General features: G+C 35.4%; 1 protein-coding gene across 3 annotated transcripts in view; it reads left to right on the plus strand.

Moving 5' to 3' along the window:
• Positions 1-655: 655 nt before the first annotated feature.
• LOC113494476 (hormone receptor 4) overlaps positions 656-21,735 on the plus strand; it is a 48,924-nt gene continuing 27,844 nt past the window's right edge. Inside the window, exon 1 of one of the 3 annotated variants that reach the window (XM_026872841.1) lies at positions 656-947. In XM_026872841.1, coding sequence (XP_026728642.1) covers positions 887-947 — 61 coding nt within the window. In that variant the 5' untranslated portion in view covers positions 656-886. Of the gene's footprint in view, positions 948-17,067; positions 18,988-21,735 lie in introns of those variants that run through there. The other 2 variants (XM_026872842.1, XM_026872843.1) reach the window with 2 other exon arrangements.

The following is a 21,735-nucleotide window of genomic DNA, read 5'->3' on the forward strand; positions in this document are numbered from 1 at the left end:
GTACCTACATAGCTAGTTAGTCTAAAAGCAATTGTCTTGTGTTTTTTGAGTATCTTCTACAGGTACTTGAAATAGATTTAAGAGATTATGATTGTTAATCTCTACACAATAATTCCTTTGTCAAAATATTTAATGGTTAATTAATCATTGCGTGACTTACTGGAACAACATCAAAAACTAATATCAAGTGTGTTTAAAGTACTCCTCAGTCGGCTGCAATCAATTTATCAAGACTCGTGTTATATCCGACACAAAATACTTCGTACTTCCTAAGTTATCCAAACAGCAATTAGCTCAGTTAAAGTTCAACCAATTTACCTTAATAGCGATTGAATTCAACAAGTCAATGAACTCATGATTTAAGATTAAAGTATCAAATAGATATCCTTCAAAAAATTGTCGCTACAAATTATTCTAATCAGCTCAAAAGTTACTACAAAGTTTTCGATTGTCATATCTGTGAATGGGGCGAGTCTATTGTGGAAAGCGGCATCTCGCTACATAAGGGCGCAACAATGAGCGCGTAGGGCGGGCGGGCCGAGCGTGCTCGAGCCGAAAGTGAAAGATGCGCGAGCGCGGGGGCGCGGGGGGCGCGCGGGAGGCGGGGCGCGCAGCACGGCGGGCAGAGCCGCGCGCCCGCACTAGCGGCGCGAGTGCACCGAGTCGCAGCCTCACGCAAACAAAACTTAGTTAGTAACCTACTTCCGTGCGGGCGCCAAGCCGCCAGCCGCCAGCCGCGAGCGAACTCCCGCCGCTCTGTCGCACGCTCGCCGTGTGTGTGTGGACCACGGTGCGGCCGTGCCGTCCTCTATGACACGTTACAGTGATGAACTATTCTAACTAATTAAATAGGACTCTCTAAGCCGGCTCTGACCGTTATTATTGAATGGACACAAACACGATAAAGCTGACCGGACGACAAGGGCAATTGAACAAAATGTTTTATGGTGAGATGACGTTGTGTACGTCTTGTATAGCTTTTATGTTATTTTATTTTTCACGTTGGCATGCACTTCGCAGTCTCGTCGTTTCATTCATCTTCTGTTAAATACTAGACGTCCACGCACACGCTGCACGTAAAACACGTGTTTTCTGATAAACAAATGACTCTATTAATTTATCCGTCCTCCGATATAATCTTCTGAATGTACTTGATCTTCTACTGCTATAAATTCTTTGGACAACTACCTATCTACTACGATTCTTATCAATGCTCAACTTATTGCATTATTTATCTACAAGCCTATTATCTTGTCTGTGCATTTATCGTAGCCACTGCTAGACAGAAAAAAATACTTTTCACTTCATATCTTTGTTTATTTTTATCATTATACAATAGACAGTAGCAATAACGCTTATCAACGTATATTTATAATTTTTAAATAATTATTGGCTTTACTTTGAGTTGCGATGATTTTTTTATTCATATAAAATTAAATTAATGTTTAACTGTCCTCTTTTTTGCTTAATATATTACGGATCGTTAATGATAATATAATTATGTCTATTTATTTACGTAAATGTTATCTCTTGATAGACGGCCATATTGGATTTGTCTATGTATTGCTAGTGTCGCCCTCTAGCGGTTGATTATGCACTTTAAGTTAATGATAACACAATTTTCGATTTATAACGTTTTTACATAAACGATTACGCATCGTAAATGAAATAAATACATACTATGTAGGTTATCACTGTATTATCACAATGTTTTGACAACTTTATCTTACATAATGGGCTAACCCTATAATGACTAACACACCTTATTAATAATTATTCGAAGAAAATATAACCACTGAAGACGCGCATTCAAATAAAAAACCTCGCAAAAAAAAAAACATCGTCCGAAATCAAAAATCCATATTCGATCCACATATGGAATTCAACCAAAAATTCTCAATTAAAGTTCTAAAGTTCTCAATTAAGTTCTCAATTAAAAATAACTCTGAAACCTCACATATGGTCGAAATATTGATTCACCGTCTACCTTATCCTTGTAGATCAGTCTTTCCCAAAGTGGGCGATAACGCCTCCTTGTAGGCGCTGCCGGTCTCATGGGGGGCGTTAAGAGACCCAAAAAGAAAATGGGGGCGTTGTGATTGTATGTTACCTACTGCGCTCAGGTTTCAATTTGCGGGTTATAGTAAAAGTTTCGTTTAGAACTCTCCGTTAATATACATATATACATAGGTCATAATAATTAAATAATTTAATTTGAAGTTATAGTGGTTTTTAAATAAATAGGTGAAAAATGGGGGCGCTAAAAAAATATTTATACTTAAAGTAGGCAGTCGACAAAATAAGTTTGGGAACCACTGTTGTAGATGATCTCACAGTTATATTTTAACCGCGGTCCATTACTGCGCTAACCGTAGTTACCTACATACTACTCTATACGCATATAGGCCAGTAGTTAGTAAATGCAGTTACTGCCAAACGTTCTCACCACTTTCTCGCGTGCTTTAAGCTAGATATCGAATTTAACTTTGATAAGGACGATGATGGAAAATCCTTCAATCTTACTCCGGTTAACTCTTAACAACGGGGCTATTTTTTAAGTAATTTATAACATTATTAAATGATATAACAGTTTACTATCGCGTATTTATCAGGATGGCCCGTCTTGGACCCAAACGGAGTCCCTAATCATATCGTAGTTATAAAAATATTATTTCAGTTTTAGTAGCCCGAATCTGCAGGTTGCAAAGCAGCTTCTCACTTTTACAACTATAGTAATAATTAATTTGAGAGCTCGTGGTAGGCCCTAGTCCCACTTCAAAGAAAGGGACCTGTCTATAGTATCAAAAGGTGACAGCTCGTTTTATGACAGAAATGATAAGGGTCCTCCTTTACATTCACTTAAAAACAAATGAGGAAATTCAGAAATTTAGAATCAACCTGCAAAGGTTTAACCACAATTAATGCAATAAGATTTATTCTTTATTATTAACCATTAATAACATAGCAACAGTAGCAAAAATATGCAGGCAAACAAAAGCATCTCTATAGATATCGGTTAAAAAACTCACAAACAAAATCGACTCAAAAAAACAATCTTAGAATTACAAATGTTTATCCCATAAATATTAAACATACCGCAATAGAATCAGAATATTAAACGATCAATTTTCTCATGAATATATTCGATACCTACCTCAATAAAAATTCAGATGTACCTATTTTGTCGTAGCCTTTGTTCGTAGCGCTCTGACGTAGCATTCGTCATCACAAGTTTCAGAGAGCAAGCAACAAGTTTTCAGGTCTTTAACTTTTATGGAAGAAATGTTGGACTTTCTTTAACTATCTATTGGTTTCAATTTGAGTTTGATATTTTGGAAGTACATTCAAAATGAGAGTATTTTTCGGTCTTTCGAGTAATATAACTATGTCCATATTAAAAGAATAATACTGAATTCAGAGCGAAAAGTAATAATGTCGCTTTATCGATGTTGAATCATTGCTTACTTAAATAAATTTATGTTCAAATAAAATGGCTCTTTTTTACGTAGATATAATATAGGTCATCAACTCCATTTTACTTAAAACACATAAGGAGATTGATTTTTAGAACTACATCTTTAAAAAGATCAAAAGATTTCCCTGAAATAGTGGTAGCCTGATAACTGTCACTTAACTTAAAAAATAAAACACCTTTCCTAAATAAGGCTAATAAATGTAAATCCAAATACCACGCACCACGTTTCGACAACTCTGTACCACTTCTTGAATGCTCAATCTGAAGAGAAAACTTAAGGAAACCGCAAGCATTCTGCACCTTAGTTTTCTTTATCTAGACATTCCGGCTTTCCACTTTTAGTATCGTCAAACAAAGTCATAGATTGAACTATTAGTATAATCATTATGAATTTATAAAACATCAGTTAAATGTAATATTATGTATGTTAAAAAAAATATTTCCACAGAGTAGAGCAAGTTTACAACAGTATCAAAGTAACAATGTCGGTAATAAAGCCTTTTGTGAAAGGGTTAAAATTCGTCAGTTTTTCGATGAATGCGCCGGTATTTCGACAACATTGCGGTCGTCATGGCCAAGGCCTACAGCAGACCATTGACCATGTAACTTTCGAAACTTTAAAATACAAGTTATTTTTATTGTTAAAAATACCGTTTTTTGGGGTTTTTTTAAATACAGTTATTTTTATTTTTGTTTGCAGAACATAAAAACTTTGTTTGACGTATTCTATGTATCTATTTACACTAATGACGTTCTTCAAATAAATAATAATCAACTTTTACGTTTTGTAACCATGATGATCTAAAAAAGTCTTTAGTACTTTTCCCTTCTTCAATACTTACGTACTTTTAGAGGTAGAGTTGAGTTTGCTTTCACGTTCTCAACAAATAAGAGCGAACACGAACGAATTGATCTCAAACAATTGATAATGGTACCGCAACCATCATCCATCAAGCAATCAATCAAATACGTCTAACAAGTAGTTTGTCTAACTCCTTATCGAAATCGCAGACTCTCAAAAAATCACACCAATTTTATAAATGCGAAAGTTATGTGTTTCTATGTACGTTTGTTACCTCTCAACGTTAAAACGGCTGAACCAATTTCTATGAAATTAGGTATGAAGGTAGCTAACACTGGCTTTTATCCGACCTATAGAAAGAAAGTTACCTTTTTGCAGCAATAATTGATATAAATAATTGATAGTCGCGAGTAAAAATCTCATAAAAATGTTACTGAATATTATTTTACTAACACAACAATTTTTAATTGAATTGACCAAAGAATATTGATATAATATCTCAGTGCTCAATTCCTCATTATACCATAAGTACTTCTAAAAGATGTAAAATAAATACCTACCACTGCATTACTCACATTACTATGTGCATTCTCATATAAATTAATTAAAATTTAATAATTATTAAATATTTTACTGAAGACTTTATAATCATTACATAAGTATTACATAGCTAACACAATTTCGAAATACATTTAAAGTGCTCGTCGTTTAAACGGTAAACACGAATTTATTCAACGAGCAATGACGCGTATTTAGTATTGGTCAATAATATTTAGAGCGAGAATTATGTGAGTTCGTTGCGTGGTAGCGACTAATTCGTAGTGTTCACGAAAATGCGTGCCGTATACGTATTCGTTCGCGAGTATGTGTGTGTGCGTTGATTGAAGTGTTGCGTTTGTGTGGATTTTTGAGTAAAACGCGCACAGTCGCACACGGGCCCGTCGTGTGGGCTCTCGTGAAACTGGGTCGGTTCAGTGACCCATATGTTTATCTAACGATTGTGCGGCGTCGGGCGCGAAAGGCTCAGCGGCCAGCGCCTTGCGGTCTTATCACTATCAATGCGTTCGCGTTTTCGTTTAGGTTATCTGACGGGCAACCTGTCTCCTGCACTACACTGATTAATAATCATGATATGTGACACAATGCTTTAAATACTGTTATATCGCGTTTATTTTGAGAAATGTTTGTTTATCAAATGTAGGTTACAAACGAATTTCCTTTTATCGCTCTTCCTTTATTACAGTGCTATTCTAAACATTTGGTAGTGCATTGTTTCGCTGAATTAACGTTCGCATGTGTTATGCACCTCTATATTTAATTCCAAAAACTCACCACACATGCCATATTATGTTTCCTTGGCCGTAACTCCAATGGCCATATAAAAATACCACCTGATTCACGCATTTTCCTTGTTTAAAAGCGGAATCTTCGTGAATCATATACAGACTTAATTGGGTACGACACCGCAACACATGAAGCTTTTTATGTTACCTAGACCTAGATGTGGACATAAAACAATGCTTCTATTCGCCAGCACGTTCTTGCAGCTAATGTACAATTTATTTGCACTTCCATCACTTCATTTTATGCTCAAAATATACATCAAATAATATTATTCGCTTCTGCGCTAATGGAAGTTGATTTCACAATAAAGTGTTAACATTCGGAGTAGCGAAAATAAAATAAAAATGACTTAGTTAATCCGAGATCATAATTGAGAGAATGTCCACCCACACATGGTGAAATTTGCTATAAATCTCCTCGTTACTTATTTGGCTACGACTTACTTTCTCTAATAATAAGAACAATAATTTACCTTTTTTAATGTCTGCACTGGTAAATTACTTTAGAGATAAGATCCTACAAACGCGTGCAGTACCAATGGAGTACAACTTGGCATGTACCTTCTAACAAAGTTAACGTTGCATTGCTGTAAACAAAATCCATTGGATTTTCGACCTTATTTGTATGTTCACAAGGACTGTAGAAGTGTTTTGTGTTGTGGTTAGAGTTTTGTAAGGCGACTATTACCGTTTGCTCGCCAAGGACGGTGAAAGTGGAGAGAAAGGATGTGCAATACTGAAGTCATAATAACTTACAGCCTGCATATCAAGTGTGCATGAACAGTTTTTGACGGACCACATGTAAATGTATTTGTATTTTTATGATACATCACGACATTGCTTTTGCAGAAAAGTTAAATGATTAATATTAATTTCTAATATTTTTTTCTTATTAATTAGTTTTGTGCCAATGATAAACATTTGAACGAAGCGTGACAAAAAAGATCTAAGAATTAATCATTTTATTCGGTTGTAGAATTTTTTAATGTCAACTGCGCGCATTTGTTGCCTTATTTTTTTTTGTTCTGTAAATTTAGTGACAAACAAATTGCACATGGCTTTACATAAATAATTCCTACAATTCCTTCATTTTGAATAAAGAGCATTGTACATTTACTCTCGTACACGTCTACTACGAGATATTTTACATAAAACGTTTTCGTTTTTCGCACTTTGAGATCGATACCGATAACCTTTCACAACTCAATGGAGTGGAGAAGGGTTATCTGCATATTGTGAGGGAACAAGAGAACAAAAAACCTTCGTATAGATACTAAACATATAGAAACTCAGACTTATAAATTAGGCGGATGACTCGACGGAAAAAATATTTAATCGGAGTAGAAAAATGTAAAGTTATTAAGTGGACAGCAAATTTTTGTAATCGTGTCATTTTGCGATATTTTTATTTAATAAAGCGACCTTTTTAAATCACTATTTTCTATCATCATCATTCTGATTTCAAATTATCTCTACAAAAATAATTGATTTTAATATCTGTAAGTAAGCACACGACAGCTTCTGAAATCCGAACAAAGAAGCAGGTGGAACAACATAGTATCTAATGGTTCAGCCAGTTTGTTATAATAACCGCCATGTGTCACTATCGAGTAATTGACGAAGTATCGCGGCATCGTGATATTTACAAGCGTAAATTCTTAGCAATTAGTACTCAATCTAAGCCAGTTACCTTCAAACACTTGAAACTACTATCGCCCTTCATTTTCGTTAGCGCCGTCCATACTTTGCCTTTATGAAGGTGAACGCCGGTGTTCAACTCAAATCATCATTCACATAGTTATATCTCGTTCTAGACCGTGATAACAGCTATTAGAGCGAGCGGGATGCTACAAATTGGTTGTTGTTATTAGTAGTTAGTCTAACACGCTTAGGCTTAAGGTCGCTTGGACAAAACGTAGATGCGTCAACGAACGCTGGCAAGGTGACGCATTGTCACTAGGAATGTATTAGGTATTGTAATAGTGATGTTACGTGCGTAATAGAGGTGCGCATTGAAAAATTCATAAACGTAACATATGCATAAATGTAACGGGTCTCTCGTATACAATGTACGAAAACATTGTTGACAAATTGTGTTAGGAATTATGTCATTGCGTTGACTTAGAAACTGAGAACGTATAATACCTACACGCACCGAGACTACTTTAACACTTTGTGACGAAATGTGTTACTAAAATATATCGACATAATGTCTGTATGTAGAAACGTTTAATTATAAGAACTCATTCAAGTAAAATAATGTTTCCATTAACAAGTATTACAAATGCGTGTACAGAAAACCTTTACGAAATGGCGTTTTGCAAAACGAAAACATTTTAACTTTTAGATAAATAATAAAAATTTCGTAATTTATTAAATGAAAATTAAATGTCACTCTAATTACAGTTAGAGTTGCCACTGCCAGCTAATAATATAAAACCTATTTTATAATTCCGAAGGCCAAGCAAACCCGCAGGTAAACAATAACAAAACGAATTATGTATTTGTGTAATACGATCCAATGCAATATGAAAGATAAGCTTTTTCTAAGAACTACAAGTGACTAACACATCCGTTTGTACGTATAAACAATTCAAGGTATACATATTTTACCACTTACAAATCTATATGACATCACAAGCGCTCACACTTATATATTTTTCCTTATCACTCTAATTATGAAAGTTATGTGAAAGAAAGGGATACATTTTTAGAGGATTGTGAGAATTTTTGAATTTTTGTCTGTTATTTTACAATAGTATTTAACGTACTTTTAACGGTAACAAGTCTGAGCTACGAGTTTTCTGAACTACCATTCCACATTATTTACGTATGCATATACAGGCAATAAATATTTACAAAAAAAATATCAAAAAAGGTACGTATTTATCCAAGCCTGCACTATCAAAACGCAAGATAATTTACAACAGTTAGTAAGTATACAATCATCTTAGATCTTCGCAGGCGACAGAGTACCTTGTGTCCATCTAGTGATGTCCACATTCTGAGAAAACGCATTACCGTCGTACATGGCCTTTACAATAATCACATCACGACCATTATCCGGAAAGTGGATTTTAAAGCTTGACAGAAGACGACTCTATCAACTCATTTATTACAGAACTTTATTTTTTATTACTATTAAATGAATCAATTAATATGTACTTTATTAATTTTGAAACAAAAACTATATCTACTTAAAGGAGACTATCGAATTTTTTGACGTGCTGAGCTAAAAAAAAAATAAAGTGAAAACTTAATTTTAAAAATGAACATTAATTTAAAACTTGTTTAAAAAACCTCATGTAGATAAAAACTGCAAAGAGGATGTATCGGTCTATGGTCGATCTATAAAAAAAAACCAATGACGTATTACAAAACTAAATCAAAACAAATCCGACCTACTTCTTAAACAACCTCCTTTATCCCAAATCCTATTGTAGTGTTCTATTTTAAAATTCCCTCAGAATATTACAATAAAGATCATAACGTCAGATACGTCAGCCGGGATGTCGATGTTGGTCCGTTTGTCCTAGTTACAGCGGCACGACGTATTATGTGTATGTAGGTGCGCAGGCGACGCCAATGCGTTCACCACTGTATTGTTACAACCCATTAATTTTAGTACACTTAGAAACATGAATCTGAAACTTTTTAAGACGTTTATACATTACATACATTTCGGGCGCTAATAAGTTCTGGACTGTTAAGTTAATTGTCCCCACAGTCAAACCATTGCAACGGTTTTGTGGAGCTTAGTTAATAAGTTACCTATCTTTTTGTTTAAAGATAAATAAATAATAATCAAGCAAGAAGTACAATCAGAGAAAATGCACTAAGTTAAAATTGGGGCTGTGAAATAACTAAACGGAAAACTTACTGATGATCTGTTTTAAAGATGCGTTCAAAATGTTTGACTGTTATTAAACCTGAATTGATTCTTCGACTTTAAAAAAACAAGACGTTTATTTGAGAAAAGGATTTTACATTTTGGAAAAATATGTATTTTTATATTAATTTTTTTGTTTTCCAAATTTTTATTTAATTGTTGTTGACCTTGTAATTACTTTTGTAGATTATAACGTATCGTGGAGTTCCGATGTTTTGGGTGTTTATCCTCAAGTCAATGAACTAAGGTTAAGGTTATTTCCATGGAACTTCCTTCTAATTTTAGTAGTACGCTGTTATAAAATAACACTTGATAAGGTCATAGGGTCAGACTTATTAGTACTTTAAATCAGTAATTGACTTTATTTGAGCATATCTTTAAGTGTGAGTGGGATTTAAGAGACTGAGAGTGTAACAAAAATTGGTAACCTACCAAAATTATTACCATACCAAAGGTTGGTTAAAGTATCTTTAATTTCAGGAACACATCTTCTGTAATTTTTACTGTCTTGTAATCACGGTTGATGAGATACAACCTGGTGACAAACGGATAAAATAAAGATGCCTGAGTAATAGGGATCCGATTTTACCCATAGGGTAGTAACTGTTAAAAAGCGATGGATTTAATTTTACTAATTTTGTATACTTTATACGGGCGATAAAAACATTACATGAAACGCTTTTAATAACGTATATCATACAAAAGATCAATATATCAAAACTCTAAAACATATTCACAGATGTTTAGAGTCGCAAGCGGGAGGTATGCGCTGTCTAAAATTAGGGTCAATGATGATAAGACAGTAAAACCGTCGTCCACGACTGTACCAACACTAGCAATTTGAAAGCAATAGTACTACAGACCACACAGTTGTAACTATTAATTAGTAAAAACTATCTTCACGCTTTAGAATAGAGGCCATTTTAATTTCAATATCCTGCTTATGTGTGAAAGACTACGAATTTGATAACAGTTTTTTTCTTTATTTTGTAAAGTAAAGCTAGATTAGCATATTACTCATCTTTTCAAGATTTTTAACAATTAAATTAATGAATGAAATTAAACTTTCAAAATATTTTTTATCGTCTTAGTGTAATGGAATCATAAAAAGCTAATAACAAATATGTAAAATTGCTTTAACACAAAAGTGACTGTTTAAACATGTAAACGTTCTCGAATCTCTCCAGTACAGTGCTTCGTATAGGATTACATAATTATAATTTAATATAAACTCAAACATTAGAACATTGTACGTTTCATTGTTAGAACATTTTGATTTACATCAATCACAGTCTGTCGGCGGATATAGTAGGCGATCACCGCCCATCCGCCCACAGGCAACTTGTAACCTAAGTTGAATCAATGAGGCGAATCTCAAATGCTAAAACAGGCGAACATAAAACATGACTATAAAACACAATGCTAAACAACCAATAAGTTTTTAAAACGGAATTTTATTCGTAAAGCCCACACTTTAATTACCAATTACACGTAATTGGCTAGTGCAACATTGTATAAATAACTCGAGACATTAAACCTACTTAGAAAAACCTGTATGGACACTGGCTGATAGATAGCACAATTTAGAATCACAAAAAAATGTCCGTTTCTTTCTTTTTTTTTAATTCATATTTTTTAGTATTGGTACACGGAAGCTTTAAAATTTTCGAATTGAAACTAGTGTCAACATAATCTAGCACGTAGTTGCGTAAACAATAGTTGAACAAGTGACAATCTAGCCGGTGACTGCAATAGGGTTTCCCACGCAGGCTGGCAGCCCTGCGGTGGCCTTGTCGCTAAACCTTTGTGCTCCTACTCGCACAATGTTATCGAGGAGTCATGGACTCGCGCCTGCAACTATTGTGTATAATCTCATTGAGGCAAGTTATGCAGGTCGAACTACCCCCCTTTGGCATTGCAATTATCGGTATTGAAATTAATGTATCATTCCTAATACCCATGCAAACTCAATTAATACATTTTTAAATTCCTTTTTTTCCTACAGTAACTTATTAAGATGTTTCCAGGTTCATAAACGATGCACAAAAAATAAACTCCAGCGTCAATTTTGTAAAATAACTCATCACAAAAATTTTATTTGTAAACAAAGCGATCACCAGGTCATTAGCTCCACCATCCCGTGACAACAGCGTGACACGTTTGACACAGGTCATTGCTAATTAAATGACACGTCATAACTAAGTACACGTGATACAATTAATCAACAGAGGTGAACGATCTTGAAATCGAAAATATCTCTTGGACATCATATGAAAAGTGAGCGTAACTATGTATATTATAAATAGATACTGACCTTTCGCTCGAGTGATGCGTCAGCCAAAGTTACGTGATGTAACCAACAATACACAGATGCACACATACAAACAGTCACGCTGTCCATAAAGTGTCTCTGTGTGCGTGCTCATGTAAGCACGATCAGCGACCATCGAAAGAGAAAGTGGTTAAGGTCTCAATGGGGGTTGACCGCTGCCCAAGTAGTGTCGACGCGTAATCGCCCGCGTTATCGATAAAACTTCATCGCTGACCCACTGCGGTGTTATTGATCCCTGCATTCGTTTGTTTTGGCAATGCCCTTGTGTCATAACAAATGAAACTTGATTTGTATTAGAACCAGGTTTGCACAGCGCAGGCCTGCTAGATAACATTAACGTCTCAGGCAAACCATCATGAAAGTCTAACCGAAAGCTTAAAATTCCTCAGAGTATATATAATATTCAAAATACTTTCTTGTGTCAGTCACGATCCATTTTATTTTATTGCTTCCACTGTCTCTTAATTGATATGAGCATGGAAAGTGTAAAACGAATAACTTGCATATTTAACTGTTATGCAACGTAAAATTAAATTTACACGGTATTTTATTATACCTACAAATTATACTATTTTATTATACTTATAAAGACATTATAAAATCGCTACAATGTTTCAAAGTGTTAATTAACTGCATTTTGTACACATTAAAATGCAACTTGTAATTTAATCTATAAAAAATGCAAAATTGTAATAAAACTTAAGTCTTTAATTTATTAATAAAAATCTCTTACTAAAACACACAATCACATTTTAAGCTAACGTGATTTCTGGTATAACATTTTAATTATCACAATTATATCAACAAATACAAATACTAAAATTATATCGATAAATCGCGTGGTACGGTACGTTCGCATCACTAGTGCGCGGGAGTGACGGACCCGTTCCTACGGGAAGTACCGTAACTTACACCCGGTACCGTTGCAGGCCGCGCTCGCTACGTGCGCCCGCGCCGACGCCGGCTAGACCGGCAATTACTCTCGCTTTCGATTCAAATCCCATTTCTGAAGACAATGAACTTTCTTTATTATTGATAGCTATTGTGCTTACGATTTATGTAATTGTAATGCTATTTATCTATGATAGCGGAAAATGTATTTAGAAAGAAGAAAGAAATAAAGAAATACGTTTAAATACGTGAAAATTGAAATTGATTACGGGTCAATATAATTTAATTTTCGATACAATAAATATGGCAATAAAAAATGCGGATGACGTCACTTAAGTCCGTGAGCGTTCACTAAGACAGAAGATAAAATCACGTTAAGCAAGCATTCAAAAACTGAAGCCTTGACCACGGGCGGCTGACATTAAAAACTCATGCGCCTTTCACACACCTTTGCGCACTCAGGTGGACGTTGTATAACAAACTTTCCATTTCTTTGGCAGTCAAGCTTCATCTCCGCGCTTAACTGCAATAGGCGGTAAAATTATAAAAATATTAACGAATTTAAAATTATAATTGGTAACCGATATTTAAAAGATTTTCCATGACGTAACTTGTTTGTTTAGTACCCGTAACATAATGATATGCATTGCAAAGTTGAACTTTTCCACATGCGCATACTTCCGCTCTCAGTATTGGTTAACTCTATAACTCTAACTCGTACTTAAAGTATATTTACTACGTTTATAGTCGAAACTCGTCAGGTTGTGTATTGGGGTCTTTATTCGCGGTGTCGTGTTACGAAACTGGCGGACTCGCGCCGAGTTAAGGTCGCCGATATGTGGCAATTTTCCCATTTCGAAGAGAAGCCAAACCTTGACCTAGGAATTAAATTTCATTTCGTCATTCCTACTTCACTCGCTACGTATTGCAATTTATTAGCGGCCACGTTTATTTTGTCAATGTAATGTAGTGTATTCGAGTAAGTTCGCTTTACTCAAGCACCTGACGCTGCAAATCTGTCAAGCAATTGTGTCATTCATACACAGCAAAATAGCGTTAATTTGGTTAGCCGTGTAATACTATTATGACTATCAACGTTTAGAAGCAAATATTTCAATAAAAATTATATGTTGCAAAAATATATAATAGCGCCGACTATGACAGATTAATAGGCACTTTAAGTCATTTATATCCAGTAAAACATATTTTTCAACAAATATTTCTATAAAACACTTGTGATTTATACCGAGCTTGCAGTGTTGTGTTAGATGGCGCTGCGCGCGCGCCGCGTCACTGCGCCGGCGGAGGGGCGTGTGTTGCGCCACAGTGGCACAGCGCGGGCGCTTTACGCAACGCGGCCGTTCACCCCGGAAGGCGTTTTCCTCGCAGTTTCTTTAGCAGTGTGTTACTGTGGCGAGCTCGCGTGACTACATCGCGTGCTCAATCACCCCCACTAACCCTACCGCCACATCCGAACCACTCAAAACTAGAGACCTAATTATCTTATTGCATGAGACAAACATGAGAGCAGTTGCATTAACGGATATTTTTATATCAGGATGCAACTGCTGATGCTCGCTGTTTAAGCCAGTCATTGGGAATTTTCAGAATTAAATGATCAACAAACGGTGTAGGTATAACTGGAAATAACTTGAACGCAACAAAATTTGAATTATATTTAACACATTTACACGTCGCGTCGTTGTTTCCAAAGACTCTGCTAAGCCTGTCAGCGCATTCATTTATCCTTCCATTTGGAGGGACATTAAACATATGACCGGCGCTGGTTTGTCATGATATATTCCACGGAAAGATATATTTTCATTACTCTCATTTATAATGTTTTAGTAGCAAATTGTCTGCTGTCTGAAAGAAAACATTTCATCGGAAGAAAAAAATAATGTTTTGAAGCGAGACTGTACATGCACATCGATGTCGCAACGCATATCGTGTTTCAGGCAAAATAGATGCGAGCAGTAAATAGGAAACTAAAATACCATGAAACATAACGGATGACGCCGCAACAAGTATTTCTCGTAGCTGGGTTAACGCCAGTTTATATGAGGAAATTCGTTTTAGTGTTTTTGGTCTCATGAAAATTTCGTAACCGGCATGCAACTGGCGCGCGCTGAGTCAAAAGTAAATTTATAAACAATACGAACCTTATTATTTTCGAAACAACGGTTTCGCACATTTTAATATGATGTTGCTCTATGGCAGACAGATAAATTGCCCCGCGATTGTATCAGAACAAGCAATCTGTATGTTTTCTAAGTCACGTCCGACGAATTGCTTTAAGCCATTGTTTCGTCTAGTTCATTAAGTGCGATACTTTTCCTCTCTACTGAACCTCAATATTTAAATATGCTATCTCGGAAGATTGAGACGATCAAAGATAAAAACAGTAAGATTTATTCTCATAACAACAGTGTTAATTCAAAAAATATTTAAGAAGTATCCAAAAAATACTTTCGAAACAAAACGACGAAGTAAAATGTAGTAATCCTGTTTTCTGAACAGCTTTGGTCATGACTTGAACATTGATAAATTCGTTCGGTGTTACGTAACGTGTGACATTGCAGTCACCGCGCTTTACGCAAAGATGCACTGACCATCGTGCATCGGTAGCGTTTGCGAAATGCCAGAAAATCGCACGTGTATTAGTTAAGGGCAATACAAACGACGTTAGACATGCCTATGTTTAGAGAGTTAGTTTTACTCCATTTTTTTAGGTACTTAAATAAACGTAAAGAATCTTGCTGTGTCTTGTTTTCTAAACACTCAGTAAGATTACTAAAAAATAGGGATCGTGTAAAAAGTTATATCAAGATCGTTACCATTTTAAAAGTACCTAACCAAGAAGAGTGTGGGTACATTTGTTCAAAATGTTAATCTAGTCAAATTCCAATTTAATTAAAAGATCTATTACAAGACGACACAAATTTATTGTGATGGTACCAAATACTGACTATTATTTAACATTACTTTTGAAAATTGCGTCCTTTTGTTTATTTTTTTAGTTCCGAAGAATGCTAAAATCTATTCAACTCCAAAAATGCTTCGCTTTAAGAAGTTATTATACAATATGTCTGCATTCTGTACGTTAAAACCACAATCTGGGATTTGCAGTCTAGACTCTATTTTACGAAATCGACAATTGTATCTACAGCACTAGCCATTAGTCTAACGATGTTTTCTACTTGTTTTATTTTTTTAAATCTCAATTGTGTAGAGCAAACATAATTATGGGCCATTAAACTAATTTGGAAATCGCGTAACTTTACTCCATAGTAGAAGTAGGTATGATTTAATTATTATAAATCTTTTAATTAATCTCCTCCCACATAGTATCACAATGGGCTATAAGATTAACGACCATATTTCGACAACAGACAAATAAATTAACTTATTTCGTCAATTCAGAGCACAACTCTAAACCATCGATATGAATATCGATTAAATTTTATGACATCAATTTAAAGTCAAAGTGATAATTTTTCCGATTGAATTGCGGCTTAGCCACACCCACCTCGACTATCGAAAGCCGTCTTTCGAAACACAAAGCAAACAATGAATCGTCAAGAAATCGTCAAAAGTTCGATATTGCCTATACACCTATTGAAATGTGGTGTGATTATGGTGGCTAGCATTCAGTACCGTACAGTTACTCAATGTCTCAAACAAGTGCTAATACTCGTAAATTAAAACATCTCTTTAATATAGCTGTCCCAAATAAACAAGGGTAAAGACCTTTTACGTAACTGTCTGTTACGTGGCCCGGTGAGAGGCAATGTCAGCCTTTACGATTGTTATGACAGCCGAGCAGACTTAGATCCCCACACAATGCTCTGTAACGATTAGCTTCACTGCACTCGCTCTTGTTTACAAAACTTTACACGTACTTTTAATCTTCTTTAACGAGAGTATTTTCGTTTCAAATAAAAATGAAAGGTGGAGGTCAAATTGTCTGTACATTTAATTCGTAACATGTTTCAAAATGTTAAGTAACATAACTGAGATGTTTTCACGATATTAGTGCTTGTACGAGTATCAACTCAGTTTCACAATAGCACAATCAAAGTTAACATTCACCAATGTCATGTACGTAAACTGAAATGGCTACGAAACTTGTGCTACGTGCTACGCCGTTACAATCTAGGTGCTACAAGATCTTTCACGTCAGCTATATTGTAAATCAGTTTTATTTAACTTTTTGTTCTTCAATCACACTTATAACGTACAATATTACATACATTAATTGATAGTGTTTAACGCACACCACAAAAGTGAGAGGAATTAAAAGCATAATGGGTATTAATAGATGATACTGAATACATTATTCTCGTTTCGCAACGTGGCAGTGTATTGCAGATCAAGGTTCCTCTGTATCTAATAAAATTCGTCTTTTGTTTCGCTAGTGTTATGTGCCTAAAAAGGTCAATGAACAGCCTCGGTATTTCTACAACCACTTCTTTTATAACATGTCATGTCGTATTTAAAGCTAATTTATTATGTATTTAATACCCTTGGCATAAGGTTCAAATTAAATGTGAATCATTGCCAATGAGGACTTTACGTTTTTCTATTCAAACCACGATGTGCAAAGTTAAGTTCGTCGTAGGTTACGAGGTTGTATTAATGCAATTTGAACTTAGACTCAGAGTATTACGTATCGAAATGTTTTGGCATGAACGGGTTGTATCGACATTGTATTAAATTTATCGGTTGGCAGTGACGGCCAAAATGTTAGTTTGTTTATCGTTAGCGTTCGTTCTTGACAGCGAAAAAGTGAAAACGGCTGCGGTGGCTGAGCGTTGCGATTGTGAAACTAGGCTTCGCGCGAGGCCTCCGCGATGGTGCGCGCGCGCACTCGCGCGGCCACTTATGTAATAGGAAACAGCATGGATTCCTTTTGACGATCTCGAGTACCATAAAGTCAACAAGTATGCCATCTAAGTACTTCAACAATAACAAATACCGATCGAACGCAATTTTCACTTTAGAAATTTACAAACCAGTATTTTTAGGTTAAGATCACGAAATCAATTTCGCATCGTTAATGATTCGCAAAATGTTATGCCATTGACATTCAACTCAAGCAATTTGTATGAAATATTTCAATATCATACAGGTTCAAATATATTCGATTGATTTTAAGAATCGTATGCTAATTGAAGAACTTTCGTTCAATACAGATACCATCGTTATGAACGCACGCATATTTTTTTGGTAATGTATTCGCCGTCATGCTGCGGCCTGCAAACCAAAATTCACAACAATAGCGATGATTTGTGTCATTGACATAACTATTGTTCATTGTTAAAATTGACGTAGTTTTTTCTTTTGTACGGGCAGTTAAACTTTCTTGGGACAAAAGTTTAATGCGACAGTCATTTGTTTTATAATCATTATTATAGCTTTCGTTTAAATGTAAGATACTAGAGAAGTCTTATTTGTAGTAACTACGTTTTGTTTAATAAATTACCTTCCTGAAACTAACTTATTAATATAGATATTACAATAAAGGGAACTTGAAATTTGTCTCGAAATATAAAACAAGACAGTAGCATTAACACTCACAGAATTCAATAATATGAACAACTCTGAGTAATAAAATACTGATCAACATAAGTGCCCACACAAATTTAACAAAATCATGTTTTTAGGACAGTCACGGTCAATCGTCTATTTAGCGAAATATAAAACGCGGAAACACTGCAGTACATTAATTTAGGTTCGCTTTGTAACGATGTTTACCAATGAGTGAGGTCGTTCACACCTTTATCGCGCGATTCGGCAAAAATTCGAGTGTCACAGACAGTCCGTACTTTAAGAGATCATAACAATACGTCACTTTGCATGTAATCGGTCAGCTAGCACAGTCTACATCAGATACAGCTATTGATTGCCTGCTATCTTCTGGAATGTGCATAGCAACAAACAATCAAAATTAGTGATTATAAATTTTAAGTACATTTAGAAGTATATGATCTGAAAAACAGACTGTTTTAAATAGTGCCAGTGATTTCAACAGTAACATAACTTCCGTACTGATTGTTTGATACAGGTGTTCTAAAATTCAACATGCGATCGCCATAGTTTTAACTTACCTATGTGTTGTTTCGTGAACTGTCGTCATAACTATAAAAAAGCACTTATCAACAGCCGGTTGCCTTATCAAACAATGACTTTCGTGGTTTTGCTTATTTCAATATATTTTGACGAATTACGCAAGATTGTTGGTCGCCGCTTAAGGTAGGTCGTTCAACTTCAACTAGATCACCTAGTCTCGCCGAAGCGTGTGAAAAACATCCATAGTATATCCAACGTATCGATACAATGAATCGATCGATATGCCTCAATAAGCAACTGATAAACATTTCAAACGATGGGAACGAAATTCTAAATACTCAGACTCTACGCTGTGGTTGCGAAATCTTTTTGTTAACTCTTTAACGTAGTTTACAATGAATAACGTCAGTTTGTCAAAGATAACTTTGGCAGAATGCTTTCCTATAATCAAACTCAAATATTTGTGCACTCGAAATATTTAGGCAAGGCATCTGATACACCTTTAATGCGGTTATCATTTGTCAAAGTTGGTCACGATTTTTTATTGTGACTATTGGACTTGTTTGTTATAGATACAGGTTTGAGTCAACACTAGTATCTGACTATAGCATATTTGATGCAATTTAATTAAAAAAGACACATTTGTAATACTGCAATTATTTCTCCGTATCTAGTCTGAAATGTTAAGAATTCCAAACAAAATCGCATCGTAAAATTTAGATCATTGTGGTCAGACGAAAAACGTTGCAACATAAATGAGATTATCTTATTCTCGAGACAATAACAAATGTGGTATCAAATATAGTGGGACTTCCTGTTTTCTTAGCCGAGATTGGGGTTATTCGGTCCGGCTCGCTTTCACCCATTCTTCAGATAGGCCACCCATACATAGACCGTTGCGTCAATATTTCGAGTAGCCGTGTTTTCTTCGGGAGAATAGTTAACCCAGTTTCGGTCGGTCCTGGCTAAATATACCGCGGCTACCTGACTGTGAGCGCATACCATGCGCATGGTGACCGCAACCATCGGCATCGTGTTGTCAACCTTATTCCTAATCAAATTGTGCTGTGGAGTTTATTGAACAGGTTCTTCTTCATAGCTGTGGTACTTAGGTGAACGGATAGTTAATCAGGGTGCTGCCCAATGTCGACTTGATTATCGATAACGATTACTTTGTAGCGTAATCTGAATTAACTATTTTTGGTTTTCATTTGAATCTTACTTTTGTGTGGCATTTCTTCTGAATTAGTAGGTTGTAATTCTTAAATTAGGCTACAGGGTTAAATATTTGCAAAACAGTCACCGTTCCGAGAATCATTAAAAACGTGAACTTTCTTTAAACTTGCATACAAACAAATTTATTTCTGGAACTTTGTACAAAGCTTTTATTTGTTTTGAGGTTAATAAACCCTTTGTTAAGAGTTCCTAGAGCCAAGAGTTACCTTTACCCAGTTAACTTTAGACCTACATTTGCGTAAATACAGAAAAATGCCAATTGGGCTAGAACTTGGACTTTTTTTTCGGCTTCACTGCCAGCATAAACAAAACGGTGATGAAAATTTTTTTATGTTAATTTTATTTCAAGTTATCGAGAAAGAGTTTCGTTGAAGCGATGAATGTAAAAAGTGAAAAGGCTGACTAATAATAACTATATCAATTTGTCTCGTATTGCACATAAAAAATTACCGGAGGGTGACGGGTTCCCATCTCGGTTGGGCAATACGCAACGTCTAAACAAGTTTTTGTAACACGCGGTTGTTACACTGGTCATTGCAGGTTTGAACAAAATGACACGTCGAATTACACTTTGAGCAATTAAGCATGCAAAATTGAAATGGGTTAATTATAAGTCATTGACGCATACATTTTCTTCGATTTCCTTATTTCATTTAAAATAGATTTTTATAAGAATAATTATTCCTATTGACGATCTTAAGAAATAAGGTGTAATGAGATGTATAGGGGCATTCTTTAATGTAGTTTTTTTCTAAATAATGTTGTTGTAATTTAAATTAAAATGATATCATACTGCCTCATGAGGGCTGTTGAGTGTGAGTGTACGTTTGTAGTAGTTTGTAGGTATGTGAAAAAAAAAACATTTCGACACATTAATTCAAATAATGACATGATTTTTTAATAAAACGAGAAAGTTATTTAGTGCTGCTCAGCACATTGTTCGAACAATGAATCAAACCCCTAATCTAGATACTGTTGAATAGCGGCCGATGCGAATGAACTCGGTTTAATGTAATCCGACACATAAGTGTGCCATCGGCCCGGCTAACCTTTCAGACAAAAACTAAGGGTTTAACTAGGCTGCCGACACCGTGACAATAACATTCTAATAGCTGAATCATTATTATAAGTATCACGTTAATGTTTGTGTAACCCCCAAACATGTCTCTTTCGAAACACGGAATAAAGTTAATACTGAGTTTCTTTTAACAGAAGAAATTTTAGTTTGCTTAAGGAGGTACACAAGGCCAGTTTGCGAAATCATGAAAAACTGCCATTTTTAAACGCGTTTTGTATCGGTAATGTTGCGTGTCGTTTGACATATTTATTTATTAGATGGAAACGAACTGAGGAACGCATTCGTGTTCTTACAGTTTGAAGACAACACTATCATTCTGTAAAACAGTCGTTGCGCGGTCATGAAGAACCGCGCGTGCGCGTGCGTCTGACCTACTTATGCGCTGGCGACCATTAGTACTTGCCATCAGACCACACACGCTATACTTCCACGCCGCGCCACACGCCCGTCGACATTACTGCGGCCCATCCTAGTCAGTACTGAAACATCGCTACTAACCATACCGAATCCCTTTTCGGCAGTTCAACGACCCCGCTATCGAAATCCGCACACTTACATGCGCGTCCACGGACGAAACGGCCAGATAAAAAAAATGAAACAAAAAACATCACGCGTAA

The sequence above is a fragment of the Trichoplusia ni genome, chromosome 5, assembly GCF_003590095.1.
Source record: "Trichoplusia ni isolate ovarian cell line Hi5 chromosome 5, tn1, whole genome shotgun sequence".
Classification (NCBI taxonomy): Eukaryota; Metazoa; Arthropoda; class Insecta; order Lepidoptera; family Noctuidae; genus Trichoplusia; species Trichoplusia ni.